Source organism: Zootoca vivipara, chromosome 1 (genome assembly GCF_963506605.1).
Source record: "Zootoca vivipara chromosome 1, rZooViv1.1, whole genome shotgun sequence".
Classification (NCBI taxonomy): Eukaryota; Metazoa; Chordata; class Lepidosauria; order Squamata; family Lacertidae; genus Zootoca; species Zootoca vivipara.
Window position 1 is genome coordinate 130,958,307 of NC_083276.1, and position 19,880 is coordinate 130,978,186.

General features: G+C 42.4%; 1 protein-coding gene across 2 annotated transcripts in view; it reads left to right on the top strand.

The window, feature by feature from the left end:
* Positions 1 to 19,880, top strand: part of SPAG16 (sperm associated antigen 16) — a 392,111-nt gene that overhangs the window by 198,234 nt on the left and 173,997 nt on the right. For both annotated transcript variants that reach the window (XM_035138897.2, XM_035138915.2), the window contains exon 13: positions 19,522 to 19,648. In XM_035138897.2, coding sequence (XP_034994788.1) covers positions 19,522 to 19,648 — 127 coding nt within the window. The remainder of the gene's footprint in view (positions 1 to 19,521; positions 19,649 to 19,880) is intronic.

The following is a 19,880-nucleotide window of genomic DNA, read 5'->3' on the forward strand; positions in this document are numbered from 1 at the left end:
AGAATTGATGCTTTTGAATTATGGTGCTGGAGGAGACTCTTGAGAGTCCCATGGACTGCAAGAAGATCAAACCTATCCATTCTGAAGGAAATCAGCCCAGAGTGCTCACTGGAAGGACAGATTGTGAAGCTGAGGCTCCAATACTTTGGCCACCTCATGAGAAGAGAAGACTCCCTGGAAAAGACCCTGATGTTGGGAAAGATTGAGGGCACAAGGAGAAGGGGACGATAGAGGACGAGATGGTTGGACAGTGTTCTTGAAGCTACCAACATGAGTCTGACCAAACTGTGGGAGGCAGTGGAAGACAGGAGTGCCTGGCGTGCTCTGGTCCATGGGGCCACGAAGAGTCGGACCTGACTAAACGACTAAACAACAACAAATGGGTTCCCTTTGTAACATGCAGTTCTGCTCTAAATAGTGGGCCACTTTCTGACTTACTTCCATGCATGGATTTAAACCCAGCTCCACTTTCAGCAGGAATCTTTGCAACCCCAATATGAATTCAAGCAATGGCTGTAAGGATACTTACTTTGCTGCTGTGGCTTAAATCACAGATAGGGCTTCAGAGCAAGAAGGAAAGGTCCCTTTGAGGTTTAAATCATCAGATGCCGGGTGGGCAGAATCTCATGGCACCAGCATTTTAAATAGTTTTAATTGCTTAAGATACCTCTGAGTTACCTGCAGACAATCTAAATGGAAGTTTGAAGGTACAGCTTGTGTGACCCAGGCCTGGAGAATCCCTCCACAGTGGAGATGGGGCAGATATAGTAGTAATTAATTTTTTTATCACCAGCCAGTTTGTGCAAATCTTTTGTGGAGGGGAAAAGCTGGAGATATCTACCTAATAAATAATAAAGCAAATAATTGCAAATATTTTGCTGCTCTGGTTTTTTAAAATCTAACTATCAGATATATTTTTAAGCCTTGAATAGTATACACTTTTAAATGCCTATTGTCTTTGTCCATGGAGTTTTCTTGGCAGGGATACTGGAGTGGCTTGCCAGTTCCTGTTCCAGGTGGATCACGTTTAGTCTAAACTCTCCACTATGACCTGTCCATCTTGGGTGGCCCTGCATGGCATAGCTCATAGCTTCTCTGAGTTATTCAAGCCCCTTCACCACGACAAGGCCATGAAGACCATGAAGACCCTGATGTTGGGAAAGATTGGGGGCACAAGGAGAAGGGGACGACAGAGGACGAGATGGTTGGACAGTGTTCTCAAAGCTACCAACATGAGTCTGATGAAACTGTGGGAGGCAGTGGAAGACAGGAGTGCCTGGCGTGCTCTGGTCCATGGGGTCACGAATAAATGACTAAACAACAATAACAACAATATATGCTTAACCACTGAACTATGAATAGCTAAATTATTATAGCTAGCATGCTCTTTTCAATTAGGTTCAGGTTTTTAAAAGCAGGTTCTGGCTATATCCTTTCTAGTTGTGTAGCCCTTTATTTTCCCATTCCTTTTCTTTTAGAGAACATTTGTCGTTCACTGCATTCAAAACTGACATTGTTGTGGAGAGAGACAGAGACACACTGAGAGAGAGATTTGCAGAGCACCAGTTGTTGTAATATATTCAGTGTAGACAACAGTTCATTAAGATTAAGTATTTCAATCATCACAGCAATACTTTGTCAGTACCACTCAAGTCACGTTTTACGTACACACCCTTTGTTATGTCTTCAAGTGGTACTGTTTCATTCAAAAGAAGACAATGTTGCATCAAATGCAATTTCAAATGGCTCCTCTGTTTACAGCAGCTGAATGACACAAGCCTGCCCATTTCTAATTCAGAAGCTGTACATGGCTAGTGGCAGCAACCAGACTCCTGAAACCATTGTAAAATGTAATGTATTCCAGCTTGAAATTAGATGAGCTGGTCATTTGCTATCAAAAGATGAATGCCTCTCTATTTATCAATTCTTCTTATTTCAATCCTAGTTCTTTTAGCCCCAGGCGCTCCTCAAAGATTGGTCTTTTTTTCTCCCTGCTGAGAATTCAGAAAGGAGAAACTTTGCATAAAATTGTATGCTGTCAAATGTTTTTCTCCAGAATATCTGAAAGTCTTGTATTTTCTACTTCTTATGTGCCCTACAAAAGCATCCCATGTTAATATTGATTAGGTGAAATATGAGCAAGAGTCCCACAGCTGCCCTCAGAGAGTTTACTATTAAGACAAAAAAATTCTTCCAAGAGGTTGCAAAGTTAGGAGATAATATATTGATTTTTACACTTTTTGACAATGTGATGAGAATCATTTTGTATGAGAATATATTCTAGCCTCATGCATACAATTTCCATTCAAACTGCTTCCCACTCTGTCTCAAGCCACCACTGCCCTGCATTTTGAAGTGAACAAGCAACCACATTTCTGTGCTTTTGTAGCCTGGCTGGCATTATTCCTATTCACAGTACTTCTGTATAAAAATTTCCTTAGCAAGAATTTTCCATAGAAAATCATATATAAAAATCAAAGGCAGACTAATGGAATGCTGATTTATATCTACCGTATACTACCCAATGGGAAATTATGTTGATTTGTCTTGGCATCACATTCTGGCCTTGAGCGCTACATGAATTCAGTTACCCAAATCCAGTGTTGTTTTTTTCTTAAAAAACAAATATATGTTTAGGGGTACTCTCATTCCTACTCATATTGAAATTTGTTGTTGTTTAGTCATTTAGTCGTGTCCTACTCTTCGTGACCCCATGGACCAGAGCACGCCAGGCACTCCTGTCTTGCACTGCCTCCTGCAGTTTGGTCAGACTCATGTTCGTAGCTTCGAAAACACTGTCCAACCATCTCGTCGTCTGTCGTCCCCTTAGGCTTAATATCATGCAGACTTTGTAACTCTTAAAAACAACTCTGTGATGGGACCCTAGTCAGGTAAAGTAGAAGCCACTTGAGCAATCATGCTGATCCAAGAATGAAAATAAATCAATGCAAAATTTATTTAACAAGATAAACCAGTCAAAGAGGTAATTGATTACAGTTGGATTTTCATGAAATAGTTGGCACAGAGCCAACTATTTCAAACAGCTATGTATGACAAGTGCTCCATGAGGTGAACCATTTTGTGTGTTTGTGTTTAGTTTATGAATCATTCCCCACTCTCAAAGCAGATGGTTTGTCTCTGTGCCATCACAATCCATTATTAAAAATGTTTGACAGCAAATTACACAAATCATAGCCAAGAACCAATACATTTGAATGAATTGCTGAATACACCAGCTGCCACATGTCAGCATTCAGCTTCAACAGAAAACCAAGAATATTAATACAGCACCTATAAAATGACCATTGGTGGGTAATGGAGTCCTTTTTGTGTTGATCCAGATCACTGGCACTTTATCATTTATCATCTTCCCTATCAGAGGAAGTCTATTTACTCTACTGGGAAGAACAGTGCCCCATACTTGGGGACAATGTTACATGGAGGTGAAATCTGTGGAGCAATTGGACCTGTGGCTTCCTCAATCTCTTGCTACCTCAGCCCTTAAAAAATCTAGTCCTCCCCTGTTCTGCTATACACTCTGAATATTGTCATAGCCACTATAGCTGTGGTGTTCATTGAGGCAGGGCTCCTGAATGGCAACTAAAAGATTCATTCATTTACTACTTTAATAACATATTTATGTCTGGAAACAGACTTCATACCTTTGGACACAAACAGGGAAACAAAAATAGTCTCTCCTAAAAATTGTGAGTGAATAGCAACATACTAGGATTCATTCCTACATTTTCAGCTCAGCTCAACCTCATATTTACCTCCTTATTCTTTAAATTTTTAATCTATAAATTCAGTTGCTCAATGCAAGCATATCTTTTGGAATCAGAACATGGATTGCATTCATTTCTTTTAGGCAAATCATCTCCATCAGAGCTGACATGCAGATGAGAAGAATGAAATATGCCTTCTATATTTTAGATCTACTGTCCTTTGAAAGCCACTTCTTCTCCAGAAAAGATGGGCAGTCATACCCCATGAAGTCATCTGCTGCAATAGCTATTGGAAAAACAAAATTAATGAAAATGGTTTCACCTGTAGGTTAGATAGTTGGTGAATGTTTTATTTTGCACTTCAACAGTTGCTTATTAGAAGAACCAGAATGAGTTTGTATTTGCTTTGGTACTGTGTCAAAGAGCACAGCAAATCCATTATTCATAATATCTCTTCCAGTTCATAGGCACATTGATACAATGAAGGTTGTTTTTCTGAAGAATGCCACCCACTCAAAATCTGGCTTATTGGGATAAATAACTAAACTCTACTCCGAAGAAAAGCAATTTAAAAACACCCTAAAATTCATTTTACTCACTTAAGTGCTTAAGTGTTGATATTTATTGCATTTTAACCATTTGCATTGTTTTCACAAGTAGCTGCCGATTGACTAGAGCTAAGCAATTTCAGTCAAGTTTAGTGGAGGAGGGGGGAGACAGAAACTTGTGAGCACCGCAGTATAATATATAACGAATATTTAGCGATTGTAAGATGTAATGGTGCTCTGGTAGGCAGATTAAACAATCATTAATATACTACATAACTATATCTTCATGCTAATTTACAACAGAATATTGAAGGACCTGTGCTTTGGCTATGTAATATGAGTGTAGAATGGAATGGGCTATCTTAACCTAGAACCTGCCTGCAGCTGCTGCTTGGGAGACCTCCATCTCCTCCCCCCACCTGCTGGACCTGTGGCCTCTACTGGATCTCCAGACCAGGAGCTTCCTGCAACTGTGCAACCCTGGGTGGGCGGGCAGGCAGCATTGGAAACACCTAGGCATGCATGGTTTGCTGGGGCAGCTCTCTGGAGCCTGCTTGCCCTGGGGGCAGGGCCACCACCAAAGGAGTTCGTGTCTTTGGGGGCTGGACTTCAGGGGTGGAACAAGGGCATGGGCCAGCCCCATTGTGCTAAAGTTCTAGTTTCAATGGGGAATGGCGTTTTAACTTGGGTGGGTGTGGTTTATTTGTGGTGGGGTTATTTTAAATTATTCTTAGGAGTTATATGTCAATTTGCATTTTGAATTTGTATTTGTATTTTTTTTGTTTTATAAGGCTGATTATCAATCTTTATTGCTGTTCAAAGACCCACAAAACAATTTCAAAACTAGATACAGTTAAAACGACCAGACAGACAGATAGAAGAAACCAAGGCTGTCATTTTGTTTTATTTGGGGCATTGTTCCTTATAACCTCCAAAAGAAACTTTGTTATTGCCAGTGTAATATCATTTGACCTGTCTTCCAAAAGATATTTTCCCGGCAAATTTGCCAGTAGGGGTTTGATCAGTTGATCCCTTGCTTGCTCATATTGCCCACAATGCAGTAGAATATGCTTCATACAACTGACATCTTGGGAACATAAACAAAGCCTATTCTGATAAGGGATGCCTCTCAGTCTGCCATTTAGAACTTCTGAGGGAAATACATTTAGTCTGGCTGTGGTAAATAAACGCTGATAGGTAGCTACAGACAAATTCCTAAGGTATGAGGATATCTGAAAGTCGTGCCCATATTGGATTCCAGCTGCGACCGGGCTAAAAATTACATAAGATCGGGATTGCAGGTGACTATGTGAGATGTCCCAGAGCGTTTGCCTCAGGGATTTAAGGGCAGTGTCGTAACCCAGATGATATAAGAGGGATGATGGCACTTCAATTGAGATGGCTTTTCTGGCCATAGTTTTCAGCCATGGGTTGACAAACTTCTCGTTTGTACTAGAAAAGTGCGCAGAGTGCCCTTTCTCTCTCCTGGGTGGTATCCCCCCAACTTTGACGCACCGCGGTCCCTTCAGCTGAAGGGATCTCCGTCTGAGATGGCCATGCGACCAACCAGAAGTCCTGGAGAAGGGATTACTGTATTAGTACATTTTATGAGTTTTATGATTTTAAATTTACCGGTATGTATTTGTCTTAGATGTTTTTTGTTTGTTTGTTTTAGTTAGTTGTATTGTGTTTTTTCTTATGTTATATTATGTGTGTTATCATAAAATGATATAAAATTGGGGGTTTTTTTTGGAATAATCCCTTCCCCAGGCCGAATACTGAGATCTTGAGCCAGTATCTCAAGGTAGCCCACCATGCTTTGATGGAGAGTGGGCATTCACCTGTTTCCAGAAATAGAATAGAATTTGAGACATAGTTTGGGACCTGTAATAGGGACTCATTAACCTACTCTACAGCCTTTTAAATGTGTTTGTGGGGGGGTTGTTGTTTTGTTGATTTTAACAATTTACTTGTGTTTTTACCTTGTATTTTTATCCTCTGAACCACGATGAGATCTTGTGATGAAGGGTGGTATATAAATCTAATAAATAACAACAACTTTTCGAGAAAATATTTGTGCTGAATGGAACTGGCTATCTTAACCTTCTGATGAAGAACCTTATCACAAAGGGTGTATGAATAAATCTGAAGCAAATCATAACTTTATTTTAGTTATTACTGTATACAATTTGAATTTCACACATTGCCATAGGTTAGAAGGCTTTTCTTTATCGATTGGAATAAAAGATAATTGCTAATAAAGTAGAAGGAAATGTTTTATATCTAGCTTTTGTGTGGAGTACAATTGGATTAAAATAATGAGAGCTAAAGCACCAGCTAAGGAAAGTGCTGATGGGAAAAGTGAATCAGCCGCCATGCATATATTAATCTCCTTGTTTTGAAAACTTTGTGACAGAAAGGTTTTTACTCTGTCAAATAAATGTATCAATAATCTAAGCTTCTATTAAAATGAAAAAAAAACAAGTTGCTATACTTCCTTCTTCCATAGATCTGTATCCAAAGTCCATTATTTTAAACAAAGATGGAACGTTGGTGTCCCTTGCACTGCTGCTCTGGCTACCAGATCATGTGTCCAAATATACTCGTCAGTGCATTTCCCCCCCCCCTTAAAAAATGTTTAGGGGTACTCTCATTTTCCTTCTCATATTGAAATGCTGCCCCTCAATGAGGTCAAACTTAGATTCACAAAATGTTTAGAGGTATGCATATCCCTGAGTACCCCCAGAAAAAATGCACTGATACTAGTTAAGGAACAGAGAACTGTTGTAGTGTTTGTGGGCCTAGAGTACCAATAAATATTTTGATTCACTAGCAAAAAGACAGTGCTCTCAGCTGATGGTTCCCCAACAATCAAACATACACAGTTGAGGACTCCTCTTTAATAAATGGTTGCCACTACCAACTTTACTTTACTACACAGAATTGTGAGCATAGAGAAGCAACACTTAGCAAGTGCACTGTTTAAAGGTAAAAGTAAAGGGACCCCTGACCATTAGGACTGACTCTGGGGTTGCGGCGCTCATCTCGCGTTATCGGCCGAGGGAGCCGGCGTTTGTCTGCAGACAGCTTCCAGGTCATGTGGCCAGCATGACTAAGCAGCTTCTGGTGAACCAGAGCAGCACACGGAAACGCCGTTTACCTTCCCGCCGGAGCGGTCCTTATTTATCTACTTTTCACTTTGACATGCTTTCGGACTGCTTGGTTGGCAGGAGCAGGGACCGAGCAACGGGAGCTCACCCCATTGCAGGGATTCGAACCACCGACCTTCTGATCGGCAAGCCCTAGGCTCTGTGGTTTAACCCGCAGTGCCACCCGCGTCCCAAGTGCACTGTTTACTGATCCTGTAATACCCATTTAACTCTCAGTACAGGTAGCCAGATAGTTGTAAGCATGGGCAGTCAACTGTGGGGACACCATGTGCAAGCAGGACTTTAGGGAGCAAGTCCAGGTTTCTAATGCAAGTTTCTGGGTCATGTGGCCAGCATGACTAAACCGCTTCTGGTGCAACAGGCACACCGTGACAGAAACCAGAGTGCACAGAAATGCTGTTTACCTTCCCGTCGCAGTGGTGCCTCTTTATCTACTTGCACTGTCATGTTTCCAAATTGCTAAGCTACCTACTGCTACTATGCCAGGAAATCTTGCTTGCTTGCTTGCTTGCTTGCTTGCTTGCTTGCTTGCTTATTTATTTATTTATTTATTTATTTATTTATTTATTTATTTATTTATTTATACCCTGCCCATCTGGCTGGGTTTCCCCAGCCACTCTGGGCAGCTTCCAACAGAAGGATTAAAATACAATAATTTATTAAACATTTAAAGCTTCCCTAAACAGGGCTGCCTTCAGATGTCCTCTAAAAGTCTGGTAGTTCTTTTTCTCTTTGACATCTGATGGGAAAGTGTTCCACAGGGCGGGTGCCACTACTGAGAAGGCCCTCTGCCTGGTTCCCTGTAACTTGGCTTCTCGCAATAAGGGAACCGCCAGAAGGCCCTTGGTGCTGGACCTCAGTGTCCGGGCAGAACTATGGCGGTGGAGACGCTCCTTCAGGTATACTGGACCGAGGCCGTTTAGGGCTTTAATATTCTGTCTTGAGTATTAGACATTTTATTTTATAAACACTTCAAATATAATTATTTTTATATTAGGGGTGGCTAACCTGTAGCCCTCCAGAAGTTATTAGAGTCGAACTCCCATCATTCCCAATCAGCATGGCCAATGATTAGGGGTGATGGGTGCAAGGCAAACTTTGGTTTTTCACATTTCAGTGGCACCCACTGAACATTTCAGTGTTAAAAGGAAAGTTAAACAGTGGGCCACTTCAGTGGATAGTTTCCGTTTCCTTCTCTGTGCACAAAGACCAATATCTGACACATAAAAACCTTTTTATTTTTTATTTATTTTTGTAGTGGTACCCTATTATGTGGAATGCTCTCCCAGTGTAAGTGTGCTTGACATTGGTGCTAAGCATTGGTGCCTTTTGGCTGCTAAGAAAAGGCTTACCTTTCTGCCCTGGGCACTTGAAGTGTTGGTTTGTGTAGTATTAACTGTGGTATGTAGCACTCTATCTGATTTTAGTCTCTCTCACTGCTAAGAGAGAAAGATTGGGAAAGATGGAGGGCACAAGGAGAAGGGGACGACAGAGGACGAGATGGTTGGACAGTGTTCTCGAAGCTACGAACACGAGATGGTTGGACAGTGTTCTCGAAGCTACTAACATGAGTTTGACCAAACTGCGGAGGCAGTGGAAGACAAGAGTGCCTGGTGTGCTCTGGTCCATGGGGTCACGAAGAGTCAGACATGACTAAACAACAACTGTTAAGTCAGTTTTTAGTATTTATGATTGTATTTTGTTTGTCTTTTGCCCTGCTCTGGGATCCACCAAGATGAAGAGTGACTTATAAATGCTCTTAAATAAATAAATGTCATGTATGACAATCTCCCTCTGGAGGTTGTGGACTCTCCTTCCTTAGAGGTTTTTAGCAGAAGTTTGATGGTCAGCTGCCATGGATGCTTTAGCTGAGTTTCCTGCATTGCAGGGCGTTGAACTAGATGACATTTGGGTCCCTTCCAACTCTAAGATTATATGATTCTGTGACATGAATATTTTTGCACCTAGTTTCAACACTGCATTCTGGTTCATCTGGAATTAATCTGTGTTGATTGTGACCATTAAGAGAAACATTGTGGGATTTTTGCTGAGATGTGGTCTCAGAATTGGGTGGGTGTCAAATAATTTCAGAATGTGCTATTGACTCTGCTGTTCAGTGTGGGGTGTTTATCCCTGCCATGCCTCAAAAATAGTGCTAGGAGGAGGGCCAGCTAGGCTGCCTGCCACTAATTTTGAAACACGGTTAGACACTTCCTGCTGAAGTCAGCAGGCCAGAAATCGTAACAACACATTCATCAATTGAAAATATTGAACCATGTTTGGATGGCAAATTGAGATAAAAGGTAAATTATTGGATTAACTTGATAAAACTGGGCAGCCATCCATTCAAGATATGCTGCAGGACTTTCCTGTTTAATCAAGATCTTGCCTGATAGATGTGAATAAATGGTGCGGGGTTTTATTTTGGTGCAAACGGCAAGTTGAGTTATTCATGTGTTGCTTTTTATCTTTGTTCTGGCATTCAGAAACAGATATACACATATACACATCAGAAAATAAAGCAGTTTAGAAGTAGAGAGCTAAAATAGAGAGAGAGGGAGAGAGATGTTTTGCAGCTTTTTTTCTTTAAAAAAGAGCAGCAAACCCAGAAAATGAAACGTTTTTCTACATTATTTGTGTTGTACTCAACTAACTTTTACTGAGTAGACACACTGAAATCAATGGACTTAAGTTAATCATGGTAATTTCAATGGGTCTACTCTAAGTAAACGTTAGTTGAATGCTACTCTTTATTATTATTATTATTTTCAACCCACTTCAAAAATCTACAGCAAAAATATTTTTGTCTATAATAACTGAACATTCTTCTGCAGTACCACTTGGCTACTATCCTGAGTTTTTGGTCATTCTTGGATATAATTGTTGCAGGATAACACTGTTGCAGCATAAGCATTGTTGAATTCAGGGGAAAACAAGTTTAAATATATCCATGCAGATGAGCCATTCAGTTTAAGAGACTGAATTATAAATCAGGAAGTTCCTGGTCTGAAATTCACCTCTACCAGTAGCCTAAGGCAAGCCTCTATTCTCTCAGCTTCACTTCTGGAATTAATACTATTGCAAGGATTGCAACAAGCTAATGTTTGGACACTCAAAACATTACATAAATGCTAATTAATAGTATTGAACAAGCAATGAAATCCAGTAATGAAATCTGTAGCTGTGAAGGGATAACACCGAGGGATAATTTGCTATATACAAAATAAAAAAATTCCTTCAGTAGCACCTTAAAGACCAACTAAGTTTTTATTTTGGTATGAGCTTTCGTGTGCATGCACACTTCATCAGATACATATATCAGATACATATATTCATCAGATATATACGGTAACTCCCAGAAGAGTTAGAGGGGAAAGTGCATCTCATTGCTGATCTCAGCTGCTGTGGTAACTCATGATAACCTTACTGTCACTGACAATGAGGCATAGTTAATTCTTGTCTTCTAAACTGCTGAGCAGAAAACTAGACAAAAGAGAACAGCACAGTTTTTAAGGATGATTTAGTTGTTTGTACTTCGTTAAATTTCAGATCTGGTCTACCCATTTGCATTTTTAGTTTGACACAGTAGTAGCCAATTGTAGGTCCAGGTAATGTTTCTGGGAAAGAGAGGAATCACATGCTGCTCCCACAACTTGTGTTTGTTCTTTTTTCACTCTCTTCAGGTGTGGGATGGGACTTGAACCTCTTTTGCATTTGGTTTTACAGAACTGAGAACACTATAAAACAAAAAGGGACGAGATTCAGCCCATGAGTCCACTATTGCAACAATATTTCCGCACTCTTCTCCCCACATGCCCTCTGCAGCTCCCCAAATTGGCTCTGGTGGGATCAGGAAAAGCTGCTGAACACTGTGGGGGAAGAGCAGATCATTCCACCTGGCAAACAGAAATGCCATAGCACATGAGTAGGCAAACCAAGGCCCGGGGCCTGGATGCGGCCCAACTGCCTTCTCAATCCGGCCCGCGGATGGTCCGGGAATCAGCATGTTTTTAAATAATAATAATAGCTTTTAAAGGTAAAGGGACCCCTGACCATTAGGTCCAGTCGTGACCGACTCTGGTGTTGCGCGCTCATCTTGCATTATTGGCCGAGGGAGCCGGCGTATAGCTTCCAGGTCATGTGGCCAGCATGACAAAGCCGCTTCTGGCAAACCAGAGCTGCACATGGAAACGCCGTTTACCTTCCCGCTGTAGCGGTTCCTATTTATCTACTTGCATTTTGACGTGCTTTCAAACTGCTAGGTTGGCAGGAGCTGGGACCAAGCAACGGGAGCTCACCCCGTCACAGGGATTCAAACCGCCGACCTTCTGATCAGCAAGCCCTAGGCTCAGTGGTTTAACCACAGCGCCACCTGGGTCCCTTTTAAAAGATGCATAATAAACAATATCAGCATCATCAGGATCCTATCCATAAGGCAGTTGAAGGTACGTAGAACTGGCATATAGGCCAGCTGGGTCAGGCTCTGAGGTGGCCTTTCCTGCTTCTCTGTTTGGATGTGTTGGCTCCCACCTGGGTTCAAAATATTGCGCAGAGCGTACATACAGGGAGCAAACATTCCTGCTTCGGACCTTTCCGCTCCAACTCATGAAAATGTATATATTTCAAGCTTTTATTCTTTTTGAACATACTTAGAAGTTTGTGTGACAGACCTAAAAATGAAGCCCTTTTATATTTCACAGAGATGATATGAGCACTCTCCCACAAAGTCTGTGCTTTGATACTTGCTATGTCAATGGGCTTCAACCAACTTGATTTGAAATGGAATATGCATCCAGTCCAAAGAAAATCTACCTGTGTTTCAAGCTACACATTGAGAGTTTTGGTTGGCTTACCTAGGACCCTTGATGTTGTGTTCCTCTTGCATTTGTTCATCATGTCATCAGTCAGAGCCTGAAGAGATTTGAAAGATGTGGAAACAGACATTTGGCTCATTGGAGAATAGCTAATTTAAATGACACTTTTGAACATTCAAGTAGACAAAGATACGCAGAAGTGGGGATCTGGCAAAATATCAGTAATGAAGTTATTTATTTATCAGTCCCATATGTCTTCCATTTTATCTTCACATTAATCCTGTCACATAGGTTTGTCTGAGGGTGACTGACTGAGTTCACCCAGCAAGCTTTGTGGCTCAGTATGGTTTCGAATCCGAGCCTCTCAGTTCAACACCCTGTCCAATATACCCTGTGGCTCTGCAGGCATTTTATAGATACATATGATAAAAGTTTGAAAACATGATAAGGAAATGCAATATTGCCCTTGAATTTATGGCCACAGCAGGAGGAACATTAACTAAAGGCCTCTGCAGAGCTTTGATTGGAGTGAGATGTATACATGCTTGGGGAAACCATGATCATGCTCTCTAGTTGAAGCCTCCCTCTCCAGCATTTTTCCGGGTGTACAGACTCCAGATTTGGAGCATATTTACTTTGGAGCTTATGTTGGGATTTATTCATCTTATAGAAGGTCAGACATGTTGATAGGATAGGACCAGCAGATGTGATCACAATCTCTGCCTCCATCCTTACATCTAACATCTGATCAATATATGCCAGAGGCTTAATATGTGAATTTCTTACTAATGCAGAATGCTGGCGGTGATGACAATAGCACCATCGTAATCATATATCAGACTCCAGTGGACAATGATTCAAGTCACGGTAGCTCAGCGTCCGCCAAACAACCTTTCGACATCCATTATTCTAAAAACAATTCCTAAGGATCCTGGGTAGATTCAACAAAAGGGTTGCATCCCAACTTTCAGCAGAATTCTATACATGTCTGCTTAGAAGTGAGCTAAATGTAGGTAGGAATACGGTGCAAGTTATATTCCTCTTCAATGTGACTTGTTGTGACTAACATTTCACATTGATTTTAGTTGGGCTTAAAGGCAACTAGCTGTCTGGATCCAACCCAGCATGTTCTGAGATTTAAGAAGTACTTTAAGTATTTGAGCAGAACTCTTTTAAATAATTCTGTATATCTGCCTGTATTTTGTGTATAGAACTCAAACCAGTCCTTTGCTGTTGTTTTCTGTTTGGTTTTGTAGGAGTATCTTCATCACAAGCAAATAATGATGATATACTTTCATAGCACAACACATGTTCAAACAGAATAAAACATTATCTCCCTAATCCTTCATTACAATAATCAGTAAAAGTCTCATTTAATAGTTCTAACAATAAAAACATGAATGAGATCACAGACTCTCATAATTAAATCTCATCACCCCCCGCCTTGTTAAATCCTAATTATAATATAAATAATCCCAAAATTTGTATTTCAAGGTCACAGATGATAGCAAATAGATTTTTACCCAATCACGAGTTAGTATTTTACGTAGTACATACAAAAATGTGTCTTACTAAGGCACATTAAAATACTGTTTCTAGTTATCTGCTTGCAGAAGTTTTCTGTTCTAAAGCACACAAGACCTGCTGCCATAAACCTTTGTAGGAACATTCCCTGCAATTAACACAAGAGAAGTCATTGTATTCATTGTTTCATTGGGGCAGGCTCATTAAAGGACCAACAAGGCTCCCATTAACACGGGTTCTTGTGTCATTGCCATCAGGCTGTAGGGTCCTCTGCTGGCCCTTTCTCTGAACTCCTCTGCATATTCTAGGGCAGCAGTCTCCCCAGCCATCAATTTGGCTTTGAGGATGATATGCTGATAGTTAAACAGATGCCTATCCTCTGTCAGGATAGGCTGAGGATATAACTCCCACATAAATGGAAAAGACACTAATCCAATTATGGAAGTTGCATTCAATGGTTATCTTCTTTTCCTTCTTTTGCAACTTGTCCGGCTTTGATTTTATACTATAAGATGAGACAGCAGGGAAAACTTGTCCATAAACTCACCATTGAGGATGCACTCACGTATCCCCCCCCCCCGGTAAGCGAATTCCAGGGGTGGTGGTGGTGGTCTGTGTGCTTAAAAGTAGACTCACTTATATGCTCCTTGGAGTCTAAACCCTCCTCGCCACAAGGAGCTGTGGCTCCATTATCACGCCTGTGCTTCCTATTTCTCTGTTTCCAGATCCGCTTTGGGAGCCCAGGCAATCTAGCTGCCGTGACCCAGTACCCCCTAATCTTGCCCTCATGGTCACTATCGGAACCTCAGACTTACTCCTCAGACTTACTTGAGGAATCCCTCCTGGACTTACGCCCCCTTCTCCTGGTTCTGCAGTATCCTTTTCTCCTGTGCTGTGATCTATGCGGTTCAGGGCTCATAAAACTGTCAGATAGGCTTGAGCAGTGGTGGCAAACCTATGGCACACGTGCCAGAGGGGGCACTCAGAGCCCTTTCTGTGGGGGCGCGTGCCCAGCACAGAGCCAGCAGAAGGTGAGGGCAGCTCGTTGAGTCCTCAGCTTAACTTGTGTCCGAGTAGAAGCACCTCGGGTCGTGTGTGTGTGTGCATGCAAAAAGGAGCCACAGGGTGCGCATTTTCCCTTGGGGAGCCTCCACTGTGGGTGGGGAGGATGCAGCACTATGCACATGCTCAAAAGCACGCTGCTGCGTTGTTGGGCCACTGAGAGGTCTGAGCAGCTGCCTTCCTCCTCCTGCTGCTGCGAGGTTCAGGCTTTACACACCCTCCGGCTGGGGCCAATGGGAGTGGAGTCAGAAGTGGAGTGGAGGCTTCACGCTCCCCAGCTGAGCTGCCCAATCCCTCTCCTACTTGCATGCAAGCAGGAGCAGGGCGGGGATCTCTCAGCTAGGAAGCACTCCTGTTTCGGGCAGCTCAGTTGAGGAGCCCCTGGCTGCCTTCAGGTGGTGCAGGGGCTCTCAGATGCAGCTTCCGGGCTGCCTCCACCTTCCCCAACCCCAGCAACTATTCAGCCTGGCTGCCTTCATGGGGTTGCAGGGGATCTGATGCGAGGTGGGGGCTCCTTTAAACTTCTCTCTTGAGGGGAGTGCAGCCATGAACCCCTCAATGGAAAGTGTGACGGAGCCTGCACCTCCCCAGCTGAGCAGCCACCAATCCACCTCCTGTTTCCATGCAAACAGCAACGCTGCCTAGCAGAGCACCCCGATCCCACTCCTACTTGGCTGCAAGCAGGATCAGGTGGGGGTGGCGGCGACATCCCTTGCCTGCTCACTTGCCGCCCCAGGCCAGCCTTTCCCCATTCAGTGCCTCCAGAGCTGGAGCAGGGGGTGGTTGCTGTTGTGGCTGCAGCGACAGAGGGACCCAGCGCTGAAGGGAGCAGGTGCCTGCTCGCTTGCTGCCCAGCCCGCCTTCCCTCACTCTGAAAACAGAAGTGTGGCACTTAAAACGGAAGTAATACTCAAAACAGAGCATGTTCCGCTTCTGGAAAAAGTTTGAAAACTAGGTTTGAAGTGTTCGGGTTCCAAGTAGTTCGAGAACTAAGCTGTCCAAAAACTGAGGTACCACTGTATTGCTCCACTCTCTCTCCACATGGATGTGTCAACCTCCCCTTCTAAACTAAAACCTCAGTATTAAGGTGAACTTGCCATGTTGGCACTTTTCGATAAATAAGTGGGTTTTGGGTTGTAGTTTGGGCACTCGGTCTCTAAAAGGTTCGCCATCACTGGCCTATGTCGTCCTCCCATTTTTATTCTTATTTTTTACGTCGAGGTCCCGTTGTTTGTGGGATTTTGGAGCAGTATTTTGTATATTGTGGATACCATCCCTTTGCTGTGTCCATTTGTTAGGAGGAGGTTGTCAAAGGTTGTCAAGGGCCTAGTTGCTGCTGATTTTACTACTGGATTGTTAAGAGAGCATGTAATTGGTGGTCTGCTAGCCAAGGTATTTGAGTTTCCCCTAGCTTATCTTGTATTTCTTGTGTTGATATGGGTTTGTTGTTTTTGTAGGTCTGCTAGGCGGTATAAGCCTTTGGCTTGCCAGGTTTTTATCTGGAGGTTTTGTGCTGTGTGGTGGAATAGTGGGTGGTGTGCCAGGGGAATTAGTGGGGATGGGGGGTGAGCGGGCATTTTGCCTCTTTTAAAGTGGTGTGAAGTGCAAAAATTTATATGTGGAAACAAACAAAAAAAATGATTCCAAACTGGAAAAAGTGTCTCTGGGAGAAGAATTTTGTCCATTCTTGATAGAATGGTTCTTCTGTCCAGTAAGGAAGACAGAAGGGGAAGAGGGTCAGGGAGACAGACGTATGCTTCAAATTGTGCCTTTTTCTTTGTGGAAAATCATAAGACTTTTGCATTCTTTTCAGCAGTTGCTTTGAGTGTGCCTTGCACACTTTCATTTAAATTATGTCTCAGCTGGAAGAAGATGAGTTTGTTTTATGTAGCAGTCAGAGGTTCAGAACAATATCAGTCACTGAGCTACCAGAATGGTAAATTAAATCTGGAGAGAGTGAAGGGAGCTTGCTCATCACTACACACTGATATAGAAACGGCAAAGAGAGGGAGAGCTGAAATAGGCCCAAGTGTTTATGTTCTTGATGGAAATGTACAAATCATTTCCTTCCTTCCTTTAGTTGTTGTGGTCCATCACTTTAGTCCATTTTCACCTTGCTAAGGGATTCTGAATGGGCCTCCCTGCTCTGACACCTAATTAATCTCTCACAAGCCTGTTCTTGCAGCCTGTCTGTCTGCAGTCCCCCTCATTGTATCTGAGTTACTCATAATATATATTCCTTTCTTGGGTTGTCTTTTCCCCTGAAGATGCAGCTTTCAATTTCTCTGTTGGGAACTGTCTGATATAAATCAATGTGTTCTTGTTCTACCCCACAGGAATTTATCAGCAGTCTCTAGCACATTCTTTCTCTCTTTGCATTTCTGCCAGAAGTATGATATGGTAATTGCTAGGAGTACACAATTTGTTCAGTGCTCATTGATTATTTCAAACTATTTTACCTACATCTTTGCCTATTCAGATAATGTAAACACTATTGCCACAAATACAGGCTTTATCGAAGACTCGTGTTATAATTTGGAGCATAGAATGTGACAACTGAAAGGAATCACAAGGGTCATCTTGTGCTAATGTGACTCAACCACTTTTCATATCGTGTGAACATGCAGCCTGCCATTTCCCCAGATTGTTTATTTGCGTCTAATTGGAATGAGCTCTCACAGCCTGGACTGTACTTGCATGGTGCCTGAATTCCAGGACTCTCTTCTAACGCTAGAAATGTAATGATGTGCTGAATCTCTAATAACCTATTCAATTCACTGTGTAATTGATTATTGACTCACAAAAATGGTCACTGCCATTAGGATTTAAACAGCTGGGTGTGATGAATATAAACAGGGCCGTCTCTAGGCCCGGGTCCGGTGGCGCGGGGCACCAGGGCGCCAGGCCCCTAGGGGTGCTGCTGCGCCCGCTGAGAGGCGCGGCGGAGGCCACCCCAGGCGCGCCAGATGCAGCCCTAGGCGCACCTCTCAGCTGTTCAGGCCGCTCGGGCCTGGGGCGCAGGGGCGTCGCAACAGGGGGTGGCCAGGCTGGATGGCGCAGGGCGCCGGTCCTCCAGACGGGATCTGTGCTGTGTGCTGTGCCTGCCGCGCTGGGAAACGTGGCGGGGGGGGGGGCGCTGGAGGGATCCGTCGCGCCAGGGTGCCAGGCATGCTTAAGACGGCCCTGAATATAAACAGCATTCCAGACTTGCAAAACAGAAGTTAACTCCCGCTTGAGAATTAGCCACAAAGGACAGAATATAGCCCAGAAAACCACTTGCTGGGGAACAAGAAAGGGGGGGGTTGCTACCTCTTTGCTCTGCATGACTGCTTCTAGGAAATACAGGGCTGGCTACCATTGGAAACAGGATGCTGGGTCAGATCTAACAGGGCTATGTGTAAATTCTTAAGAAATTTCTAGGCAATTTGAAACACTGATAGTCTTCAGTAGTAAAGCACATTGGTGGTGGACTACACAGTCACACATGCACAGACACATACGTATCATTGCCCACTCTCTCACACAGACAAAGAAAGACAGGTGTGCACATGCAACACAGAGACACACATGCATTCATGCACACACAGTCATGGAGAGATAAGACACGTGGGAAGGGCCACTGCCATGCATCCATTTGCCTTTTTTTCCTTTTAAAAAAACCTCTTTTATTTGCTTTTCTGTTTTATCATATCATCAATGGATACTGTATTATAGTCATATTCAGGATAATAAGAGGAAAAATAACATAAATGTAAGACATACATGAATAAATATTAGTAGTAACATAACTTATTCCTCCAGTTTTCCATTTAAATGCACGCACACACACACACACACACACACACACACACACACACACACAGCCTGCCCATATAACTATCTCATCATTAAAATCATCTCCCATCTGCCAAACAGATTATTTTCATATGTGTATCTTCTATTAAAATAGTTACAGGTAGGTAGCCGTGTTGGTCTGGCGGTCGAAACAAAATAAAAAAATCCTTCCAGTAGCACCTTGGAGACCAACTAAGTTTGTCATTGGTATGAGCTTTCGTGTGCATGCACACTTCATGAAAGCTCATACCAATGACAAACTTAGTTGGTCTCTAAGGTGCTACTGGAAGGAATTTTTTTATTTTGTTTCTATTAAAATGTGGAAGATCACTGTTCCTATGTGGCTAATAAGTAGCACAAACACAGTGATCTTTGTGGGATTAAATCTTAACCTCCTTTGTGCTCCCTATCTACATAGGGTAAGGTGGCCTTGGTGGGGTTAGGGTTAGGGTTAGATAGCAGCTCCATCATTTTATGAAATATCAACATTTCATGCCTTTCTATGATATTCATTTATTGTAATTGCAATGCAAGAATGTGCATCAAGCACATAAAACCAAAGTCAAAGAACTGGAAATAGTTTGCTCAAGTGAATCTAATTCGCACAAATAGTGAGCTTGTTAGTGGCCTTGTTATGTGGAAAGGCAGGCTATAAATACTGGCAGTAAGTAAGTAAGTAAGTAAATAGATAAATAAAGAATGTTTTTATTGTCAACATGAATAGTGTGGATGGCAAGTTATTATTTGTCGGTCAGTTGTAGTTATGCTTACTTTTGCTGTTAGAAAACATTGCCAAGTTATTCCACTATAGATCCTTAGGATATGTCATTGTGTTCTTTTACAGTGAGCGGTGCAGATACACCTTCCGTGGCCATAAGGATTCAGTAAACAGCATTGAATTTCTTCCTTTCTCCAACATCATTCTCACCAGCTCTGCAGACAAGACATTGTCTCTTTGGGATGCCAGAACAGTAAGTTAAGTTATTGCTTTGAGAACTGGGTGAACTCATAAAAGCTGGACAAACACACTGCTTGCTTGATGGGAAATATTTGAATCTGTTGTAATAATGCCTCAATCAAGTGGATGAGATCAAGTTATAGGGAGGAAGTAGGAGGGAAATGAGGAATGTCCCAATTTAATAAAGGTGATTTCCCCCTCTGGACTCCAATAACTTATGCATTTAGAGACCACTGAACTTTACC